Source organism: Zingiber officinale, chromosome 10B (assembly GCF_018446385.1).
Source record: "Zingiber officinale cultivar Zhangliang chromosome 10B, Zo_v1.1, whole genome shotgun sequence".
Taxonomy (NCBI): Eukaryota; Viridiplantae; Streptophyta; class Magnoliopsida; order Zingiberales; family Zingiberaceae; genus Zingiber; species Zingiber officinale.
The window spans coordinates 14,170,443-14,194,343 of NC_056005.1; the positions used below are offsets into that span (position 1 = coordinate 14,170,443).

The 23,901-nt window shown below is 36.7% G+C and overlaps 2 protein-coding genes across 12 annotated transcripts; both read right to left on the reverse strand.

Annotated features, from left to right (window-relative positions):
• Positions 1–278: 278 nt before the first annotated feature.
• Positions 279–1,412, reverse strand: LOC122028960. Its single transcript, XM_042587930.1, has one exon. The coding sequence runs from the start codon at positions 1,410–1,412 to the stop codon at positions 279–281; it is 1,134 nt and encodes a 377-aa protein (XP_042443864.1).
• Positions 1,413–10,294: 8,882 nt separating this feature from the next.
• LOC122029710 (transcription termination factor MTERF6, chloroplastic/mitochondrial-like) lies at positions 10,295–20,301 on the reverse strand. Of its 11 annotated transcripts, none has more exons than XM_042588809.1 (5): positions 19,036–20,301; positions 18,883–18,948; positions 18,707–18,777; positions 16,997–17,170; positions 10,295–11,178 (listed from the first exon to the last, which is right to left on the reverse strand). In XM_042588809.1, the coding sequence occupies exon 1, from the start codon at positions 20,227–20,229 to the stop codon at positions 19,096–19,098; it is 1,134 nt and encodes a 377-aa protein (XP_042444743.1). In that variant the 5' UTR covers positions 20,230–20,301; the 3' UTR covers positions 10,295–11,178; positions 16,997–17,170; positions 18,707–18,777; positions 18,883–18,948; positions 19,036–19,095. The 11 variants fall into 11 exon arrangements, 9 of the variants coding, with proteins under 9 accessions (XP_042444743.1, XP_042444741.1, XP_042444742.1 ...); XM_042588806.1 differs by lacking the exon at positions 10,295–11,178 and adding an exon at positions 11,522–12,959; XM_042588807.1 differs by lacking the exon at positions 16,997–17,170.
• Positions 20,302–23,901: the final 3,600 nt, after the last annotated feature.

Sequence of the window (23,901 nt, forward strand, 5' to 3'; positions counted from 1 at the left end):
ATACACCCAGCTTAGGGAAAAACAAAATTCAACTTATATCAATAAAAAAATATGACTATTTACTGCTCCTTCAGCTGCCGGAATAATTTGCACAGAGTGCAATCCTCAATTTTCTAAGATAATCCCTTCTACAACTCAATCAGGATATAAAATGCAATTTTAGAAAACTTGGCATTTTTCTGTCTAGATGAGCAATTTTAGGAATAACAAACACATACGAAAACTATAAGATTGGTTCAACATCCTTGTTCTCTTTTGCGGTTTAAATTATCCATCCATCATTCAGCTACAGCTGACGAGATCTCAAGAAGTTTGGGGAATTTATCTTTGTAAGGAAGAATGAAGTTGTTCAGAAATTTTTGGTCCGATGTTCTGAGAAACATATGCAGCTTGTCGTCTGAAGTCCATAGTCCTTCTGATTTTAATATCTCCATGACCTGAAACCGAGGAATTATCCTCTTCTTCAAACTCAATACTAAAAGCGTCGGCCGCTTAACAATGCAGGATGGGGTGAACCCAATGTTCTTGACCAAAAATTCCATCTTTATCCGTAAGAAATCTGTGGAAAAAGTTAAGAAGAATGGTTGTTTTTCGATCACAGTACATAACTCCGAGTTCGACAACCCAAAGCTCCTCATGAGCTTGGAGTGAGCCTCAACTTTTTCTCTGCTGACCCTAAAAAGAATGTGAAGGATCCAGAGGAACATTCGAGATCTCGTAGTCAATCCCATTCCCTTCGCTCGATCTACCAAAGCTCGTAATGAGTTTGGGTTTTGTGCAATGAAGGTTGGATGATGTTTAAGGACAAGTGATGCCCTTTCGAGAGGAATATCACACTCATCCCGTAAGAAGTTCAGGTTAGGACGTACCACATTCTCAATGCTGCTGCTCAAAAACCAACACTGCTTCCTAAGATACTTGAGAAGCAGCTCCCTTGATCCAAAGAGACTTTCCCATACATTCAATCTGGGGAGAAGAGTACGCTGGACATTGAGGGACACGATGAAGGGGTTCTTCGTGATGACATCAACGAGGTCGGATTCTGACAATCCCAGGTCGCGTAAAAATTGAAACTTCGGGGTGAGGTTTGATTCCACATTCCAGCAGAGATATCCTGGTTTCCAGGATATCATCCTCCTGAGGTTAGTGCCATCAATGCCATGAGATCTGAAGAAAGCAAGAACCGCGTCGGGATTCTCGGTCGATCGGAGATGCGCGAGGCGCTTGGAGGCCTTCGACGCCTCCTCTATGGAGAATCCGCACGAGTTCACGAGGTACTCGACCATGAAGTGAGGATCGCGAGAAGAGGTGCCTCCGCCTGACAAGGGGGAGGAAGTGGAGGTGGCGAAGAAAATGCGATGGAGTTGGGGCAAGGGAAGAAGAGCATGGCGGCGGATGGTCGAGTGGAGCATGGTCGTCGAAGGGCGTAGAAGTTAGGTCGTGAGGGTACGACACAACGTATCAACACCCTAGCTCAAACCATCGTCAAGTATTTATTATTATTATTATTATTATTATTATTATTTTGTTGTTAATTTCAACTTTCCACGGTAAAATCAGAAGGGCAAAAATTTAAAAGGTATTATTATTATTATTATTTTACCCAAGGACGTTCAATTTTGATTTATTTTTCCAAAAGGATATCTCATCCACTTTTACATATGTCCTTCTGTCCTCCCTCCACTGTTCGGCCAGTTTAGTTCGTTTGTAGATTGGTTGACGTTGAAAACCCTAGATCAATTAGGTGGGCGGGACAAGGATGTAGGTTTCAGGGATGGTTGGGCCGATTGGAAAAAACTCAATATATGGTATTTTGTGCTTCTCGAAAAATAAAAGGGCACTTTTCGATCAGTCCTTCGAGTTGAGTCGTTCATCCTTGATTGTATTCACTGATTAACTCCACCGCATTATTTGTCCGTCGTCTCCTAAGAAAAAAAAAGATAGATTTGTTATCTTAGTGATCCCCTAGTGTCGATCGTACGAATATGAAAAAAGATAAATATAGGTACACAGGTCATAAGTGCATGGTAGGGTAAATCTCAAATCATCAATTCCTGAGAATCGGTTGGTCATTACACTAAAAATGTCATGACTCCATCGTCTACGCTATACCCTGGGACCACCCTTAGGATGCCTGTCGTCTCCTAAGCTTCCTATATGTTGTATGTATTTTGGTATTTCGATTTGATCCAATTGAAATGTTCTCCTTGTATGTATGTATTTAAGGTTTAAATTTTAGTGTTAGTTTAGTTTTCATTTGAGGGTTTGAACATCTTCCTCTTTTGTAGTACACATCCAATTGTCATTGTTGTAATAGCTACAATGTTATAACATCTATAATTTCGTAGCTGCTACAATATACTTAGACCTATAACGTTTTGGTCTAAACACATGTATCAGCTACCAAATTGTAGCTGCTATAACATGCTTAGACTTAGAATGTTCTAGTCTAAGCACGTTGTGACATCTATCAAATCATAGCTATTATGATTTGATAACTGCTATAACATTGTATTCTCATTAGAATTAGTTGCTATGATTTGATAGCTACTACAATATTGTATCCTCATTAGCACTAGCTGATGTATCATTATATTGTTGAAAATTAACATTGTAATGTATCACTATAATATCAAGTATTTGTTTTCCAAAATTAAATGACGTCTAATGCTTCAACATCGTAGAAGCTCTATTTTTCGTGTATATCATAAGAAAGTATAATAAAAAAGTAACATCCACTCGTTTAAATCCTTCGTATTATCAATACAACCAAATATCTGACAGATGAAGTTGATAAGTAGAATTCATTTGCCTTGGTCCTTGACATACCGGATAATTCAAATATTAGAGGCATTGTACAAACTATGTTTGACAATTGGGACTATCAAGATAAGTATTAAGTATTTCATCTTTCAAAATCAGAAGATTAGATTCATAAGAAAAAATATTGCACTGATTCAAAGATTTCCATTCAATGAAATTGTTTTGCATTTAGATATCGGCTTCGCATCATTCTATCTTCAACATTTCATAGAACGGGATTGTTCAATGAATGAACTAGAGAACAAAAATGATCAACATAAACAAATAATCATCTCCTCAAACTGATCTTTTGTTTTGTCAACTTTTTATTTTGTATTTTTTTATTTACTTGTTATTTTCTACTACTAACAATATATATAGACAATCATTAATTGATTGTGTAGATGACTTTAAAAATTTAGATAGATATAATTGATGTAAGGTTGTTTATAACTATATAACCCCACAGATGGAATCCATTGGTATAATATAATGCTCTCACTGAAGCCCAAGCTAGAGGGTCTTGAGAAAAATTAAACTCTCATACTGAAAGGATTTACACAACTCCTTACTGTAAGTTGTTATATTTTGATGTAACTTCATTAATGTCTATTTGTCATTCAAAATTTATAACCATTCTTATTGTATAGCCATACAACCCACATGCTCTTCTAAAAATATATGGATGGAGGTGGACTACCTCATGTGTAGGAAAAATAAAGAATATGATTTGACAACTATCTTTGTCAACAAGCACAATCTATGCAAGCTCCAAGTATCAAAACAAAACAAGTCCAAACATAGTCTAGTAGATAAAGCCAAAAGATAAATAAACATCCTCGTGGACTGCAGGGGACTAGCAACTGGAACTCTCTCCTGACAGCATCAACCTGAAAATAGTAAATATCCACGGGGTGAGTCAACTCCTCAGCGGGTAACAACTGATATACATAGTAGAGAAATAACATCTAGAACTAATCATGCGTACAGTCTCCTGATATAAGAAGGATAAAAATGCAACTGTAGCACACAGGAGAAAACTGTACTAACCAGAACCTGGTACAAGGATAAACAGTCTGAGAGGTATAGAAATCCTGTATGCATGTCAAGCATGGCCATCCAACCAAAATGCAGCAAATAAATGCAGCAAACACAATCACAAGAAATAAATGCATCAATGCATATGATGCCAATGATGCATCCTGGTCAACCCTTACACCAGTCAACCATCTCATACACAATAGTGAGACAGAGTGGGTAGGGCTATGACAACCGTGCACTCTGTCGTCACTGCTCCTGATGAGTGACCGAGTGGACGGGATGCTGTCGGAGTACACCTATCCTCCTACCCCAAATCATAAATGGGGGAGCACAATGCTCTCATCTCCCGGTACACGATGACGAGGAGGAATCTCTGTCGGCTACCACGTTGCGTCACACTACCCATGAGTGGACCAACAAAACCAAACAAAGTCCCTGCTGCAATACACTCTGCCTGAATCGACCACTAACCCATGAGTGGTGGTGTGTGCAGATCCATGTAACTGGCGATGTACTCAACAATAATGGAGTGGAACATCGCACAGCATGCAATCATGCGAATGGTGCATGACACTAACCATGGAAATATCCTGAGCTAATCCATATATATATATAGAAGGTGCACATTAGGTCAATGAATCATATTAAAGGTACACAGATAAGATAAGGTATAAAACCTAGGTCCTGAACATGGTGAAGCATGGTATATCACTACCCCCTATAAGCATGTATAAGCAGGTAAGAAATAACATGAGATGCAAAACAAGTATCAACCAAGCATGTAACAAGTATCGGGTAGTGACTAACCGAAACAGATAAGAAACATAACTATTGTAATTTGTTAAATTCACTACTATGCATATCAAACGACATAAAGTTAGAAGTACCCACCTCCAATAGGAATGTCCAAATCCGACATCGAGATACTCGTCTCGTGTCAAGGTCCTGTATATCAAACATAAGGTCTAGTTTAGCTAATTCTATCATACCACAATTAGCCAAACTAAATTCTAATCCAATTTAAGAAGTTCTAAATTGGATCCAACTAATCTATCCAACACAATTAATGAACCCTAATCAACAAATAACAATCTATTTCTTAATTCCAACTCAATCTACAACACGAATACAACTCTCTACTCCTTACCTTACTGCTCTAAAGCTTCTGTCAACAGCAGAACTGGAGATCGTTTTGTTGCTCCTAGCAACAAGATAAATTGCTAATTTTCCTCTCCTTCGATGATGACAGCAGATCCGATCAAACGCTGGGTGGTGACACTAGGTCAGATTGCTGCCCAACAGATCAACATTCCAAAATCAGCACCTAGCATAGTTTAAATGCCTAAATTCACAGTGAACTCCTCAACTAAGTAAGACCAAATCAATGTTTACCCAAAACATGTGCCGGTAGTTTTCTTTCTACCGACGTCTGGTGGTGAAGAAGGAAGAGGGTCGGCGTGATGTGGCTAGGGCACAGCGGCGGCGGGGTAGAGGAGAGGCCGGCAACACTTCCGGACAGCGACGGCGCTGTGCAGAGGCGCTCGGCGTCGCTGGCGACAGTGGCGTCGGCAGTGCGGCTCGGCGCTAGGGCAGAAAGAATCGGGGAGAGGCGATTGTCGGTAGAGGAATGTGAGGGCTCGGGAAGAAGAATTGGGTTTAGCGTCGGGCAGAGGAGAAGAAGAAGAAGAAGTGGAAGGAAACGCCGGTTAGGGCGGTTAGGGCACAACCGTCGGGAAAAGAAGAGGGCGCGTGCGGCGGGGGGGGGGGGGGGGGTTTTGGCGAGGAAGAGAAAGAAAAGAAATAAAGAAAAGAAGAAAAACAAATAAAAAGGAAAAGAAAACTTTTCCTCGTTAAAATGGGGTAGCCTAAACAGGCTTTTCCGGACCCCGTTTCTATCCCCGTTAACTCATCCATACGAGCTCCGAAAAATTCCCGAAAAATTTTCAAAAATTCTGAAAAATTCCCTTATTATTATTCTATATTTTCGGTATTTTACAGGATCAAAATCTCTAGATCTTCATCAACAGACGACATCTGCTCCTCATTAGGTTGGATGGACCAGATCCTTGACGGACGGCTCAAATCTCTCCTATCTTCAATGAACGGTCACAATCGCTCCAAGACTTGATCGACTTGTTTAGACCTATATTTGAGCCCAAATGTGGTTTGATCTGATCGGGTCCACGACCCTTTTGATGCCTACAAAATAATAATCAAATATTAACATCAAATACCATGATAATAAACTAATTTGTAATTAAGTCCAAAATTAAATGCTATTAATGAAACATGATGAAAATATAAGTTCAATCTATGAGAAGATCATTAAAAGCATGCATTATGAATCAAAATAATGTAGCAAAATCATGGTTATTAAATCCCCCACACTTAATCTTGGACGCCCTGTTCAAGTCAAGAAAATCTAAAATCATCTCCACACAAATTCCTTAACAATACCTAGAAGATGGTAAAAGATAATTAACTAAGATCATCTAAAGATCACAAACAATTATGAATACAATCCAAACAATAATCAGTAGGTATGGTAGTTTCAATCCAATTGAAAAATTAAGCAAGTTGCAATCTCACTAGATATTCACATATTCTATCTCTCACACTCAAACATGTATAAGTGGAGCTCACTCAATGCAACTCACAACATTTCACTAGCATAAACTTGCTTATTTTCTAATTCTCCGCCACTATAAAACATAGCATACATGAATCAAAAGGATTTTATCATCAAGAATTGAAATGGAATCAAGAAGAACAATTAAAGTGAATGAAATAGGTAAAAGAAAATGATTCAATGAAGAAAATTAAAATATGAGAGTATTAGAGGAATATACTTGATGAGTTGACCAATTTGATGTGAAAAGAGATGAATATCATTTGCCGTTACCAATTCAAAATATCAAGCTAACCTCTCCTTCAATTTGATGGCAATCCAAAATTCTTGATACTCTATCTTCACATTTGATACTCTTTTGATTTGTCATTTTTTTTTCTTTCACTGCTTTTCCACTTAAATTCCATCTCTTGAAAACTCAAATAATTTCAAATCAACTTATGAAGAAGAATTCCCTCCCCCACACTTAAAACATTGTCCGTCTCGAACAAAGATCAAGTTCCGAAACTGTCTATGAAATTTTAACTCATTTCTGATTTTTTTTTCCTTTTCTTTTTCATAGTCTAGTTTCAAAAATTAAATTCCATGTAATTCTGTTGAAGGCATGAAGAATTCAGCTCAGACCAATGCATCACTTCAGTTCATTCAACACTGTAATGACATGAGAACAGTTTCATGTTATTGCTGGTCAGAATCAGCATGAAGAATTTGCACAAAACAGACCTTATTTAACACAAAATTCAGCTACTAGTTAGATTCCCTAATTTTGTAGGCTCAATTTTGTTCATCACTTAGCTCTCCAAGTGTTTCAGAGTTTGATTCCAAACTGTCTTAGTTGGAAGTTGTTCAAAAACATATTCAGAATTGGCATTAAGTAGAGGTAGTTTTCCCTGTTTGAGAATTCAGAAAAGAATTAAACTTTCAGAAGAATTTCATATAGCAATACATTGGTTAGAGGTTGAATTCCAAATAATGTTGATCAAAAACAGCCTCAACAATTTGGTGCAAAAGAATAGGTTTCCTCCTTACTTTCTTTACTGATTTGATGAAATTTTTTTCCTGAACTGATACTCATGCTTCAATTAACTCTACATCCAAAATCATTCAACTGAATTTTCAGAAACTTAAAATTATGTTAAGTTCTGGAAATCACCAATTCCATATAGACTCCACTGCACATTAAGTTCAGCAACTCAATCACCAAACTTAGAACTCTAATTCATGCAACTCCTGAATTACAGAGTTTCTGAATCAAATTCAATCTGCATCTTAATTTGTTCCACATTTGTGTTGGTGTAGATGTTGTCACTTTAAAATTTCTTCCCTGCAGCAATATCAAGCATCAGATTACTGTCTTTGCACAAGGTATCTGATTCAGAAATCAGATATTAACGAATCTGATTTTCTCTGTAGCTAATGCTCAATGCTTTCTAGCTAAAGAAATGCTCAACAGCTAACATTGGATGTATCAATTGTTCAGATCCAAAAGAAACTCCAAACTCACGACCACAATTCTATTTGCCTTCAGACTTCTTATTGGAGTTAATTCCAGTATTGACTTAAATTCCGAATCCACATCCATTATAGTTGGTTGTTTAAAATCATGTAAAGTTTGAAAAGATTAGAACACGAAATGGTAATGGAAGATCATCAACTTGACTTGCACTTCTTGCTAATTAGAGGCTTGTGAAACATTTCTGAATTAAGTTTCATAATTCAAATTCTGCATTTCAGAAATTCACAACATCAAATTAACTTCTGAATTCTTCCTTTCAGTACTTTTTTTTTCACTCAATCCATCTTCACATTTGGCACAAAACAATTCTAATTTGATCCACAGTTTGGATTTTTCAAGAAAATATAGACAAACTTCCTGAGTTTAGTTTCTAAATTTAACATCCAACACTTTTTAGAATTTGCATCTCAACAATATTAGAGATGTTGTAGTACCAATTGACAAGGGAAGGATAGAGACTTCTCTTTGGATCATCACTGCTCCATAACCTACAATAAAATTTTATGCACAATAATTATTCAGATATTCAATTTCAGAATACAAATTCTCTAATACATTGTTTTCATCAACATATTGGTTGCAAAGGAATCCATTTTAAGTCTTTTGAGCCAATGGAAAATGAGTTTCATGTAACCACATGATATTGTTTTCATCAATCCTTGAAATCAGAATTCATGAAATTCCTTCTAGTAGCAAGGTTGCAACAAGAATCTACTATTTCAAAAGAATTCTCCAGCACTTGTCTCTAAAAATACTCTACACTTTGTCCTAAAGTTGAATACTTCCAGAAGTCAATTCACTAAAATTCCTTGTCTTGAGCCATGGTAGGCTTAAAGAGAATGAACATTGAATGACATTGAGAAATTAAGTGCTTCACTTAAACCTTCTACTGATCAGAACCTTGCACCATTATCATCTCCCTCCAAATCTGGTATCTCTTCATGCAATTGTCATGCACTTTCTCCAATCCAGTAATGAAACTTGAATTCTGAATATTTTTTCAAATTCTAATTTCAGAATTTACACATATGCAGCAACAACATTCTAACATTCCATCTTAACTCACTATTCTTTAAGCCATGGTAGGCTTAAAGAGAATGAACATTGAATGACATTGAGAAATTAAGTGTTTCACTTAAACCTTCTACTAATCAGAACCTTGCACCATTATCATCTCCCTCCAAATCTGGTATCTCTTCATGCAATTGTCATGCACTTTCTCCAATCCAGTAATGAAACTTAAATTCTGAATATTTTTTCAAATTCTAATTTCAGAATTTACACATATGCAGCAACAACATTCTAACATTCCATCTTACTTCTATACTCCAACAATTCTGGTTTTGATCTTGCATACGAATGGAAAGATTGACAAGATTATTTCAGCTACCAGTAGCTCCAGAAAGTCAGCCACTTCAAAAGCAAAATCTAATTTCAAGAACATTCATTCCTTCCCCCACACTTAAATTCTTATCCCTCTCGAACAATCCAACTCATCAAGAAAATTCAATCAAAACTCTCAATGGAATGAAAGCAAAGCAAGGTGACAAAAGATTTATCCAACTAGAGTACAAAAGATTTATCCAATGGGAATAGGAACCAAAGAATGAGAAAGAAAATATCTTTCATCATATTCATGGATATCAATGATATTGTGATTTTGAAAAGAGGCAAAGCAAGTTCTAGAGTTCCAATTATTATGAGTACATGCCACACAAAAATATAACAGAATATAGCCTTAAAGTGGTCCTTTCTAGGTAATTTTTGCAATCAAGCTCAACTAATCAAATTAGAATCCACCGACATACTAACCAATATAATACAAAGAGAGCATCCAATCATGTCAAATGACCTGAAATTGATGATCAAATTTAAGAAACTTTTATCATCTTAAAAATATTACTAGAAAATTCCCATGAAGAATTTATTCAAAATGTCACACTATGTAAACTAAACAAAATGCAAAGTATGAAAGCAAAATGCAAATGTAAGAAAATGAAACTAACGAAATGTATAAAGCAAGAAGAAAAGCAAAGAACGAACTCCCCTCAATTCTGGGTGGTTGAAGAAGATTTAGTAAAAGAATCCACGTCGGTAGTGGAGTACTCTTTGTTACAAACAAATCCTTTTTATTCATCATTTTTCCGTTGAAAACTCTTTCTGGAGGTCGGAGACGATTCAGATTTAGTACCCACTCCGGAAGCTTAACTTCTCCTACACAATCAATTAAGGACAACACCTCCCACACGCATGTGAGATAAGATGAAAATAGGAGAATATTAGTGTGGGTAGAAGATATATCAAACAATGAATCACATCTAATAAAATCAATGAGTGGTACCTTTATGAAATTTTCTGATAAATCACAAGAAATACTAACCTTGTCAAGTTGAAAGGTACCTAGAGTGGTGATTGTTACCTCCTTTTCATCAAATAATGGCACAAGCTCTGGTTCAGGTGGTTGTACAACTTCATGTAGTGATTCTTGGGTTCTTGCCTCCATAGCACAAGTTCCTACACTTACATCTTCTATTCTTGATGATTCTTGAGGTAATGCTTCCAGTAAGCATTCCCCTACACTTAAATCATCTTCTGCATCTATATCTGCATCATTCACATCATCTAAAACAACAACATTACTAGAATCAGAAATATGAATAACTACATCTTCACAAATAATACTAGAAAAATTTTACGAAGAAATAGGAGTAGGGTCAGCCTGACAAAATCTCTACTTTCCATCTCTCCACTGGAGTTTTGTGCTTATAACTGATTGATGGATGCTGCAATTTGATCTAACTGATTCTGTATATTCTGTATCCTTGAAAATTGTTGCTTTTGATGTTCTCTCATTTGTTGCATAATCTCCTTGAATTTCCATGTTGGCATTCCAAATTGAGAATCGTTCTATTGAAAAGAATGTGACATAGAAGATGTTGAAACCTCTTGAACCCCATATGAATTATGGTAGGTTGGATATGACTCAATAAATTATCCTTGTGTACTTTCATACCTGAAACATGAATGATCCACCCAATTAGCATTATAAGCATTAGAAAATGACTCATACCTATTTTGTTGATCCATGGTTGGGTAAAATTGATACTCAAGCTGAAAATACTGATTCTCCATTCCTCCTCCAAAATTCTGAAAATATGGATCCACGCTACTGAAATCTTCTGTTCTTACACTACAACACTAAACTCAAAATTAGAAGACTCAAGAGCATAAAGTTTCAAACACAATGAATATATGAACATTAAAGAACTTGACAATTCAGAAATAAGTCAACATGAAAACACAAAAGATAAGCAATCAAATCAATAAAGATGCTAACAAAATAAATCAATCAATTCACAATATAAAATACACACATACTACTAGTTATGTAGTCCCCAGTAACGACACCAAAATTTGATAATCGCCGTTTTGCATGTCACTAGGCGCTCCAAATTAATAAAGATTGGAAATTCAACTAAACTAAAGAAAAGTGTTGTAGCAATAAGTCCCAAGTCGTATTTTTCTAAGGATAACTAGTAAAAAGTATGTGTGTTAATTCTAGAATTGATTCAAATCAAATTATTACATCAACAAGGTCAATTAAGTTTTTCCATTTGATTCACTTTGCAACTTGTTTTCATTTAATTAATTCAAGAATTGAATCAAAGAAAGGTCATCATCATCTAAACATGATTCAACTCCACCTCATCAAATTAGCATCACTCTATTATCATTTGACTCAAGTTCGTTAACTAACAAATTATCCAATCTCACACTTGATCATTAATATACAATTTAGGTAACAATCGAAAGCTCAAGTAAGCATTCAACGTTGAAACTCCATGTCAGTTACCATAAATCCAATGCAGAGAACAAAAATTAACTAACTAAATAACCAAAACTAAACAAACTTGTGTTAATCAGAACTTCTAATTCAAATCAGAATCTAAATTGCAAACTAATTAGGTAGCTGTAAAAAGGATTGGATTATAGAAATTCAATAAAATCAGAACGGCAAGTAAGAACATCAAAAATGGAATTGCATAAGAAAATTCAATGAAAAACTGAAGTAGGCAATGCAAAATAAAGAATAAAGTGCAATCTATCTATCAGATCTTTAGATCTGAGCAAAGGAATGACAGATAAAAAAAACTAACTAATAACACTCCACAATCCAAAATCTACAACCGAACCTCTCCTCTCTGCCGTGTCACTGAATTGCTTCTGGAAACGCTCTTCGAGCACTCAGCAACGAAAATATGAACTTGCAGCTCATTCAGGAAAAGTCAAAAGCTACTGGGAACGCCCTAACTAGCTCAGAACCCTCTGAATTCACCAACCGCCGAGAAACAGAGGATATTCTAGAATCGCGAGGTGAAATCGATGATGGAGTGAAATCGGAAATGCTGGGGAACGCTCTCTGGCACCTCCGTTGGATGATGGTAGCACAAGATCGAGGAACACCCTCAAATCTTGGCTTGGATGCGCTCGCTGGAATCAAGACCACAAACAGGGAATGCCCTCAATTCGCGCTCTGCTCTTGGATTGTTGGTCGCCGGATCATTGTAATCTCACCAGAGATGAAGAGATTAGGTTTTTAGATCTGGAAGTAGAATGGGAGGCTTCGACGTCGTTGAAGAAGGAGAAGGAACAGTGCTGAAATCGTGAAAACGCTGAGCTCGTCGAAGCCACTGTAGCTTCTCCAGTTTTAAACCTCTTCCAATCTGATCCAACGGTCCAGATTAATTCAGGTTTTGATCAATGGCTAGAGCGTCTTGGATTTGGATCTTCATCAACGGATGAAATCTGCTTCTCATTAGGTTGGATGGACCAGATCCTTGACGGATGACTCAGATCTCTCTTATCTTCAATGAACGATCTCAATCGCTCCAAGACATGATCGACTTGTTTAGCCCTAGATTTGAGCCCAAATGTGGTTTAATCTGATCGGGTCCACGACCCTTTTGACGCCTACAAAATAATAATCAAATATTAGCATCAAATACCATGATAATAAACTAATTTGCAATTAAGTCCAAAATTAAATGTAATTAATGAAACATGATGAAAATATAAATTCAATCTATGAGAAGATCAATAAAAGCATGCATTATAAATCAAAATAATGTAGCAAAATCATGGTTATCACGCGCTAGGTAGATGGCTGCAATGTTGACCGTTGGAAGACTCTGAGGCGGAAGAAAATGACTTTGAATGCTCCTTTCTACGCACAATGGAGAGAGCAAATAGAAACATTAGAGCCAGAACTACGGAGGGGTCCTTGGTACAGACACTCCGACACTCAAATCAAAATAGTGACCAAAAATGGAGAAGAAGATGAGCAGTAGATGTATGAGCATGCGCCTATTAAAGCGTATAGTAAAAATGTCTATTCAAAATGTACTTGGCCAATAGAGAGAATCCCATTTTTATATTGACTCTTATAACCTCTGCAATAATGAAGCGTCAGAGAATGTTTAGTGTAAGAAAATGTCGAGTAATGGAAGACGTACAAGCACCCATTGAGGAAGGTTTTGTTTCATGTATACAAACCGTCTTTCATAATCTTTGCAATAATGAGACGGCAGAAAATGTCTGATATCAGAATATGTCAGGTAACATTAGGTAATGGAAGATCTTCGTCCACCCTCAGAGGAAAGTTCCATTGCACATATGTGTTATGATAGCGAAATATTCCATGTCAAATAGTTGTTATTCTCTGACGAGTTGTTGTGATTCGATGAAAATGTTGTCTACTGAAAGAAATACGACCGACCTTGTAACTGATCAATTGCATGATGGAAGATTGATATATGAGAAGTGGGGAGATTAGCCCCATAGGTCCAACCGACACTTTAGGGCTTACCAGTCCTATCATAGGGGTCTTGCCCTTAAAGAGTGTGGGGCTAAGTCTCAGAAGTACTATCTAGTATGAGTATTATCACCTCTTTGATCTGATTTAAAATCTCATCAATTGAATAACAAGTCAATGCAATAGAATTTTGGCTACTGTCAGCAACTTCTACATTAAATTATATTAAAGTTTGTGAACTTGTTGTAGGTGCAGCGGAGGCCGGCAAGAGGGGGATGAATTGTCTGAAAAATAAAAGTTATACCCTCCTCGTGCTTTCAACTCAAAAATACAATAGCAATAATAAAATAACAGAAATAAAGAAATAGAAATAAAGCAGAGACTCAACAGTTAACCTGATTACAACCAAGAAGGTTGTTAATCCAGGACGATGAAAAGCGCACTAGAAAAAGTCTCCTTTACCAAAGGCGGATAAGCTTTTTACACTCTAATAGCTCAGAACTATTGTTAGGAATGACTACAGAGTTGATTGAACAATTGATATCTAATTCCTAGGTACATGGGTCCTTTTATAGGCCCTGGAAACTCTATCTTGTAGGTCTAAGGCACCTCCAACAGAAATTCAAGGCGCCTCCAATGAGTTGTTCGGATAGAACTCTATCTGAACCTCAACGGTCATTTTGACCTGGCTTAAGGCGCCTTCAACAAGCAATGAAAGCGCCTTCAATGTTGAAGGCACCTTCAATGCATGTTTAAGGTGCCTTCAAGGTTCATGCTATAAGTACCTTCCTGGTTGCATGGTATAAATAGTTTCCAGCATCTTTTGACTCCTTTTCTTCTTCTCTTTGACTTCCGAAGCTCCGTTTGCTTGGATGATTTCGGCCAACCGAAATAGGGCTCACCCGAACCCAATTTCCGGCCTTCTCCTCGAGCAGCCTTCCTCCTCAACTTAACGTCCCTCGAATGTCGCACACGTTCTTCTCGCCCACCGGTATACTCTTCCACAGCTCTCTCGTCCTTCAGGCGCACCGAACCCGTCGGCTCCCTTCCCGTATCGTTCTTCTCGCTAGCTGCGTCTTCCGCTCGACTTCCTGCGTTCCTAAGCTCCTACACACTCAGACACATGGATCAAACACAAAGCAAGACCTAACCAACTTGGTTGATCACATCAAAACAACCACGGGGTCTAACAATCTCCTCCTTTTTTATGTGCATCAACCCAAGTCCAAGTTAGGGTAAAAATAGACAAACAGTAATTTTAAAAAAAATTACTAAACTAACATGTTAAGCATAAATTTACAATAAATAAAATTTTAACTATTTAATTAAGAGTTAAACAGAATTTTTCAAAAATATTTTTAAAACTCAGAGTTATTAAAAAAAACTCTCTCCCCTACACTTGTACCTATCTCTCCCCCTTTGATCACAACAAAAACGGGATAATAATAAGATAATATGAATTTTTTTTGTTAAAAAAATTCCAAGTAAAATTAGTTTTTAGAATTTTCAAGAAATTTTTTTTTAAAGTAAACTGATTTTTTTTAAAAAAAAAAATCTAAGTAAAATGAATTTTTAGAATTTTCCAGAAAAGAAATTTCTAAGTAAACTGAATTTTTAGAATTTTCAAAAAAATATTTAAAAAACTTTCAAAACATTATTTAATTCTAGTTTTAATACTTTTTCAGAAAGTTAATTAAACATTTTATTTCAATATTTCAGCTTCCAAGTCGTGGCGAGGCATTAGGCCTTCTTGGTTATTGGAGCAACAACCACTTCCTTATACAAAATCTCATAAAGAAATTTTAACGTTTAATTTTCTTGCTGGAAGCTTTAATAATAAAAGAAATTTATTCTAATAAGTATTTTGGAACCCAATAGAGATTCCTTCCTACTGGATTAATTAGAAACTTAGGGGGCATATAATTCTTGAGAATTTTCCTAAGTTGATCTTGATGATGTTTAACATACCAGTTTAATTTTCCATAAACCTTAAGTTTTGACTTTTGAAAAAATATTTGTTTTAAAACAAGCATCAGTCTTCGATTTTTCAATTTCATCTTTCAATTTTGCATTCTCTAATTTCAAATGTTCATTTTCCTTTTCTAATTTATCTAAATCTTTATAAAGGACTTTAATAAAGTGAAAGGACTGAGTAGGGGTAAGATTACGCACCTGACTTACCTGACTTGGTGATGCTCCCCCTTCACTGCAACTTTCCTTTTCTGATGTTCCTCCCCCTTCATCTATGTTCATCTCTGAGCTTGACTCTTCTTCCAGCTGATGGTTAGCCATTAGCGCTAACCCCGAGAAGACTTCAACGTCTGATTCGGAAGAAGACGAATCTGACCAAGTGGCCTTCATGTTCTTGTGCTTGAAGAATTCTGATTTCTTATACTATCTTTTCCTTCTTTTTCTCCTTTTTCTTTAATTTTGGACAGTCATCTTTGATTTGCCCTTCTTCATTGCAGTTGTAGCAACGAACCGTTCTTTTTCTTTGCTGATGACTCTTTGTCTGCGATCTAAATTTATTAGAATTAAAAAATTTATTAAAGCATCTTACCAATAGTGCCACTTCGGATTCGTCGATCGAGGCTTTAGAGTCAAAATCGTTTGTTCTTGCATTTAAGGCAATATTCCGACTTGTTTTCTCCACTTCATTGGGCTCTGCAATCCGAGATTCGTGAAGTTCAAAAGTTGAAAATAAATTTTCTAAAGTACTTACCTCGAAGTCCTTAGAGATATAGTACGCATCTACTAAGGAGGCCCACTCGGGAGTTCTCGGGAAGGTGTTGAGCGCGTACCGGATCGAATCTCGGTTTGTTACCGTTTTATCGAGATTTGTCAGTTGCGTTATCAGCTCCTTGATCCTCGCTTGGAGTTGCGCAATTTTCTCGCCGTTGTTCATCCGGAGATTTGTTAGTTGTGTCCGGAGGATGTCACGCCTTGCTAGCTTCACTTCTGAGGTGCCCTTGTGGAGCTCCAGGAATTTATCCCAGAGGTCTTTGGCGGGGTCGTAGCTTCTGATCCGACTTACCTCTTGGGGCGGCAGAACACTGAGCAGGTGAAATTCAGCCTTTCCGTTGGCCACGCAATCAACCTGCTCCTTTTTCGTCCAGTTGCACTCTTCTTTATCTTTTGGCGATGCATATCCATACTTCATTATTAAAAGTATATCAAATTCAATTTTTAAAAATACCTCCATTTTTCGCTTTCCATGTAGCGAAATCTCCGTCGAACTTCGGGGAATGAATGTTAGCTCCGACCATCGTCTTGATCTTTGTGCTTCAGTTGCCGATTAGTCATTCTGAGGCGGTCGAGCTCTGATACCAATTGTAGGTGCAGAGGAGGCCGGCAAGAAGGAGTGAATTGCCTGAAAAATAAAAGTTATACTCTCCTCATACTTTCAACTCAAAAATGCAATACCAATAATGAAATAACTGAAATAAAGAAACAGAAATAAAGTAGAGACTCAACAGTTAACCTGATTACAACTAAGAAGATTGTTAATCCAGAGCGATAAAAAGCGCACTAGAAAGTCTCCTTTACTTAAGACAGAGAAGTTTTTTACACTCTAACAGCTCAAAACTATTGCTAGGAATGACTATAGAGTTGATTGAACAATTGATATTTAATTCCTAGGTCCAGGGGTCCTTTTATAGGTCTTAGAAACTCTATCTCGTAAGTCTAAGGCGCCTCCAACAGAGGTCTAAGACACCTCCAATGAGTTGTTCGGATAGAACTCTATCCGAACCTCAACGATCATTTTGACCTAGCTCAAGGCGTCTTCAACAAGCATGAAATACTCTAACAGCTCAAGGTTCCTGCTATAAGTACCTTCTAGCTTGCATGAAATAGTTTCCAACCTCTTTTGACTCCTTTTCTTCTTCGCTTTGAGTTCCGAAGCTCCGTTTGCTTGAGTGATTTCGACCAACCGAAATAGGACTCACCCAAACTCAATTTTCGGCCTTCTCCTCGAGCAGCCTTCCTCCCCGGCTTAACGTCCCTCGAACACCGCGCACGTTCTTCTCGCCCACCGGTGTACTCTTCCGCAGCTCTCTCGTCCTTCGGACGCACCAAGCCCGTCGGCTCCCTTCCCGTGCCTTCCTTCTCGCTAGCTACGTCTTCCGCTCAACTTCCTGCGTTCCTAAGCTCCTGCACACTCAGACACAGGGATCAAACACAAAATATGACCTAATCAACTTGATTGATCACATCAAAACAATCACGGGATCTAACACTTGCTCTCAATGAAAATATAAAAAGAATGGAATCACAATGGACATCCAATTCGATCTTGAATAGAACTAGTAAATGAGAAAGGATAACATATTTAAGAAAGATAATTGTCGAAACAAACACAATTAGAACCATTTGACCAGGAGATAAAAATCTGCAGTTATCCAAATAATGAATCAGATGGCGGCTGATTGAAGCCAATTTTAAAATTAACAGTTTGGTGTTCTACATATTTGGGTGAGGTATTTATTAATCATTTATTACTACTGTTCATATTTTAAGATATATCATCTCAGTAAAAATTCTCTCTGGCATCTCTTTCACATCTACATAACAATTAGGCTTTCACATGTACATAACAATTAGGAAATAATTTGGAAAATTCACAGGTTTCTGAGACTGATCTCCATTGCACCAGGCAAATTTGACTACTAAGCAGTTTATAGAAAATTCTGTCCAAATGGAAACAATAAGGGAAAATTTTCTATACTAAAAGAACTAGAAATTTATCTGAGCAACAGACACAGCAGTTCAACAAAAAATATCAGAATCACTTCAGACTACACAATAAAAAAAAATGTGAATAACATATACAGAGTTAGAAATCAAATCTAAAATTTTAGTATTTTCTACATGTTCTATTTGAAAGATTTGAAGCTAGGAATCCTACCTTCTAAGAACAAGAAACGCCTTCCATAAAGCTTGTTATCAATGAGAAAAGCTTGTGAAAAATTTCATGCCCTACATGTACATAAAACGGTGCCTCAGACATCTTGGGAAATGATCACACACCAAGCTCTGGGGAATACAAAATTCAACTTTCAAGAACATGACTATTTACTGCACCTTCAATTGCTGGAATAATTTGCACAGAGCCCAATCCTCCATTTTCTAAGATAATCCCTTCTACAACTAAATCAGGGTATAATAAAATGCAATTTTAGAAAACTTGGCATTGTAATGTCTACATGAACAATTTTAAGAATAACAAACACATACAAAAACTACAAGATTAGTTCAACATCCTTGTTCGCTTTTGCAGTTTCAATTATCCAACCATCATTCAGCTACAGCACACGAGATCTCAAGTAGTTTAGGGAATTTATCTTTGTAAGGAAGAATATACTTCTCCAGAAATTTTGGGTCTGGCATTGTGAAAAACATAAGTTGCTTGTCGTTTGAAGTCCACAACCCTTCTGATTTTAATATCTTCATGACCTGAAACCTAGGAATCGTCCTCTTTTTCAAACTGAATACTAAAAGCCTCGGCTGTTTAGCAATGCCTGATGGGGTGAACCCAATGTCCTTGATCAAAAATTCCATCTTTAACCGTAAGATATCTGTGGAAATATTTAAGAAGCCTGGTTGTTTTTCGATCGCAGTACAGAACTCCAAGTTCGACCACCCAAAGCTGCTCATGAGCTTGGAGTGAGCGTCAACTTTTTCCCTGCTGGTCCTAAACAGAATGTCAAGGATCCAGAGGAAAATTCGAGATCTCCTAGTAAATCCCATTCCCTCCGCTCTATCTACCAACGCCCGTAATGAGTTTGGGTTTTGTGCAATGAAAGTTGGATGTTTTTTGAGGACAAGTGATGCCCTTTCGAGAGGAATATCACACTCATCCCGCAAGAAGTTCAGGTTAGGACGTACCACATTTTCACACCTGTTGTTCAAAAACCAACACCGCTTCCTAATATTCTTGAGGAGCAGCTCCCTTGATCCAAAGAGGTTTTCCCATACATTCAATCTGGGGAGAAGAGTATGCTGGATGCTGAAGGATATGATGGAGGGGTTCTTCATGATGACAGCAACGAGGTCGGATTCTGACAACCCCAGGTCGCGAAAAAATTGAAACTTCGGGGTGAGGTTTGATTCCACATTCCAGCAGAGGAATGAGGGTCGGATGGATATTATCTTCCTGAGATTTGCACCATCAATGCCTTGAGATCTGAAGAAAGAAAGAACAGCGTCGGGATTCTCGGTCGATCGGAGATGCGCGAGGGGCTTGGAGGCCTTCGACGCCTCCTCCACGGAGAATCCGCACGAGTTCACGAGGTACTCGACCATGAAGTGAGAATCACGAGAAGAGGTGCTGCCGCCTGACAGGGGGGAGGAAGTGGAGGTGGCGAAGAAGATGCGGTGGAATTGGGGCAAGGGAAGAAGCGCATGGCGGCGGATGGTCGAGTGGAGCATCGTCGTCAAAGGCAGTAGAAGTTAGCTGGTTAGGGTACGACTGAACATTTCAAAACCCTAGCTCAAACCATCTTCAACAACTTGTTATTAGTATTTTTTATTTTTATTTTGTTAAATTCAATTTTCACGGTAAAATAAGAAAAGGCTAGAAAAAAACAAAAAATCAAAAAATCAAAAAAATCATTATGCTTTTCAGAAAATATTTTCTTTCCCACCTCCAAAATTACATCATAATTTAATTTTTTAAATACATTTCAATGGTATAATTGCGACCATCATTCTCACCGTTTGCCAAACAACTTTTTAGATTGCACTATTAAAATTTTAAAAATTAAAAGGTCTGTTATGAAATTTAAAAAAAAAAATCTTGAGTATAATGCTCTGGTGTCTAATTCACCTTTTATGATCTGTTTGGGATAAGATGAGGGAAGGAAAAGTAAAGAGAAGGGAAATTTTGAACCTCGTTTGGGAAGGAGTGAGGAAGGGGAAGGAAAGGTAAGAAAGGGTAAACTTTAACCTTCGTTATCTATGGAAAGAGAAATTTTCTTACACTCCGAATTGGGGTGTAAGGAAGGGAAAGGGAAAATAAAATATTTTTTATTCCAATTCTACCCTTGTTCTTAATAGTTTAAGAAATATTTCAATTTCTAATTTTACTATGTCGTCGGAGTTCAATTTCCTCGCCTTCTTCACAGCTCGCTTGCTATCAGATTATTAGAGGAGGGGATTCGACACATCTTCTAACTGAATTGAAGGGAGAAACTATTTTTGTCTTCAAAATTTAAGAGGATATCTATTATTTTTTTAATTTTTTCATCAAAATTTAATAAGTTTTTAAAGAATAAGAATTCTCGTTATCAACATTATCTTTCAAATTTTTTTATTTAAGATTTCTAAAATCATTATTTTTATTATTTCTCATTTAATTATTTGATTATCGGTAATTTATTATTTTGTTATGAATAGTATAAAAAAATTAATTTTTTATTAAATAATAGTTAATTTAAATGATAATATAAAAAATTAATTTTATTATTAAAAATATCTAATTTATATTTATAAAATAAATATTAATATTATGAAAATTTTCTAATTTAAAAAATAAGGATATTTTTGTAACTTTATCTATTTAACCTTCATTCCCCTTCCTTTCCTCCCAAACAAAGTAACACATGTTACGTTAAAACTTTTCATCCCTCCCAAACAAGAAGAAGTTAAATACTTTACTTCCCCTCACTTCCCTTCCTTTCCCCTTCCTTCCCTTTCCGTTAATGAATCTTCCCTCACTCCATCCAAACAGAGGATTAAGGTTTTTAAAATTTTCATCCAGATCTATTAATACTCACTACAAAAAAATATAATAATAATAATAATAATGATAGATCATAAATTCATATATCTATCTTTCTGAACATTTCCCTAAAATTATTTCTCTATATATATCATTACTCTAACATCCACTCCCTAGTCCCTTCTCCTCCCTCTTAATCTTAACGTTGCTATCTAGTCTTGGACTCCACAAATATAATCATTTTTTTTCTCTGAGATATAAGTATTTTTTTTTTCACACAGAAAATAAAGAGTCCATAGTTTCAAAAAAAAAAAAAAAAGCATATGTAAACAAAATTATTTTCTCAAAATAAAAATAAAATCCTTGAAATCTTTATGTGCTATCACATGCTGGGCAAGATCCTCTGGTTCAAGATCCCTGGATCATTCCTGATTCTCTGTCTATTTATTGGTTGGATGAAGTGGACCCCACCTGTTAATGGACAAGGTCTTTTCTGGTCTAAAATTTTCTGGACCAAAGGGTCTGGCCTCATCACATGCTTCCTAAACAGGGTAGAGATCCTCTGGTCCAAGATTCCTGGATCAGTCCTGGTCCCTGCTCATTCATTGGCTGAATGAATTAGATCCCACCTATTTAATAGGTAGGGTCCAATACATCCAGTCAATGAATGGACATGACCTCCTTTGATTGAAAATTTTCTGAACAAGAGGATCTGACCTCTCCTAAACAAAGGACAGAATCATCAGAAGTCTCGCGCCCGTATATATAGTTATTTATTTACTTGTGTATCTGATTCTGATTCTACGTATTTGTTTGGTACTAGATATAGATCTAAGGATTTGGTAGATTAACAAATCTTCGTTCTTACAGTTTAATAGAAGTAGCTAATCAGATTGAAGTTAAGAAGACATAATAATTCCTTTTAGAAATGCTAAACATTCTTTCCAATCTGCCAAAATACTGATGTACAGAAACCATAAGAAAGAAAATAGAAAATACCAAGCAGTTGAAATTAACCAAACAAATAGAATTTAATAGATAAAGCTCAATGAACTAAACACTACGTCAGTATCAATCAGAGGTTTAGACTTACATTGTTATGCAGCTAACTAACTTTGAATCCAACGCCATTGTTACATTGTTCTTTTGGCAAAACTTCGGATGTCCTGTTATGAATACCGGACAAAAGATTGCATTTAGTCTAAAACAACTCTATGGATTGACAAAGATCAAGAACTTGACAGCTTACAAGCTCTGTTGTCATAAAAATCCTTAGAAGCAATCACCTTCCAAAGTTCAAGTTCATCCTTTGTTCGGGAATAGAGAGTTTCATTCATAGAATCACCAAATTTGAGCATGTATATATTTTAGTCAGACTCCAATATCAGAATATTACAATTGGTACTTTTTAAAAAACATGGAGTGCCCTGCTAAAGCCAGCAAGTAATGACCCATCATTATTCACTATAAAATTTGTCGTTCAACATACAAAAAGCTCCAACAATAGCAAGTAACTTCCTGATATAAGTTAAGCCATGAGTCATATTTGCAAACTCTGCAAAGGCATAAAAATAAGACCCCTAGCACATAGAGGCAACCATTGACTCTAGCAAGTGAACAAGCACAACAAGGCATTTGATCGAAGCTACTCCTTTGTCCAACTCAGCTCCTTTGGAACAAACAAGTTTGAGGGTAGAACCCACTGAGCTTTGCATTGTTTGACGCCTAATTGATAACATGTGGCAGAATGGCAACCATTGCCACTTAATCAAACGAGAGTCGAATGCATACCAAGGAAACTTATTTGCTTCAACCTTTGGTATCACATGTAATCATTCTTCAATTACACCAATTCTCTCCTCTGAGGTAGTGCATCACTCATAATTGTTATCTTCCAACTCTAGTAAACCATCTTAGCTAAGTAATAAATTCTAGCAATCTTGCAAGAATTTACATTGAGATATCATCTGGAAGATTAGCAATAAACCTTGACTTTGTTAGACAATCTTTGTCGGAGATAGAGAGGAATTTGCTCAATTGAAATTACTAATACAATTTCAGACTTATTTGCAACATAGTTTGAGCTGATAATCTCAAGTTGTCAATCTAGGTTCGATCAACTTGCTTCATTAAAAGCGTTGTCAAGTACTCCAGCAGATTTTGTGCTTGAGTCGATCTTGTAGTCGTCCGTTGATCTACTGAACGATATTGTCCGAGCCCGAGTGGATTGTCTCTGGCAAGTTTGAGTCTGTCGAGTTGTCGAGTCGCACGAAGGTGGCGAGAGCCAAGCCATTCAACCTGCCAAGTGTTGAGCCGCCAAGTGTCAAGCTGATGAGTCACCAAGTCGGCTGAGTGCTAAGTCCACAGAGTATCGACTTTGC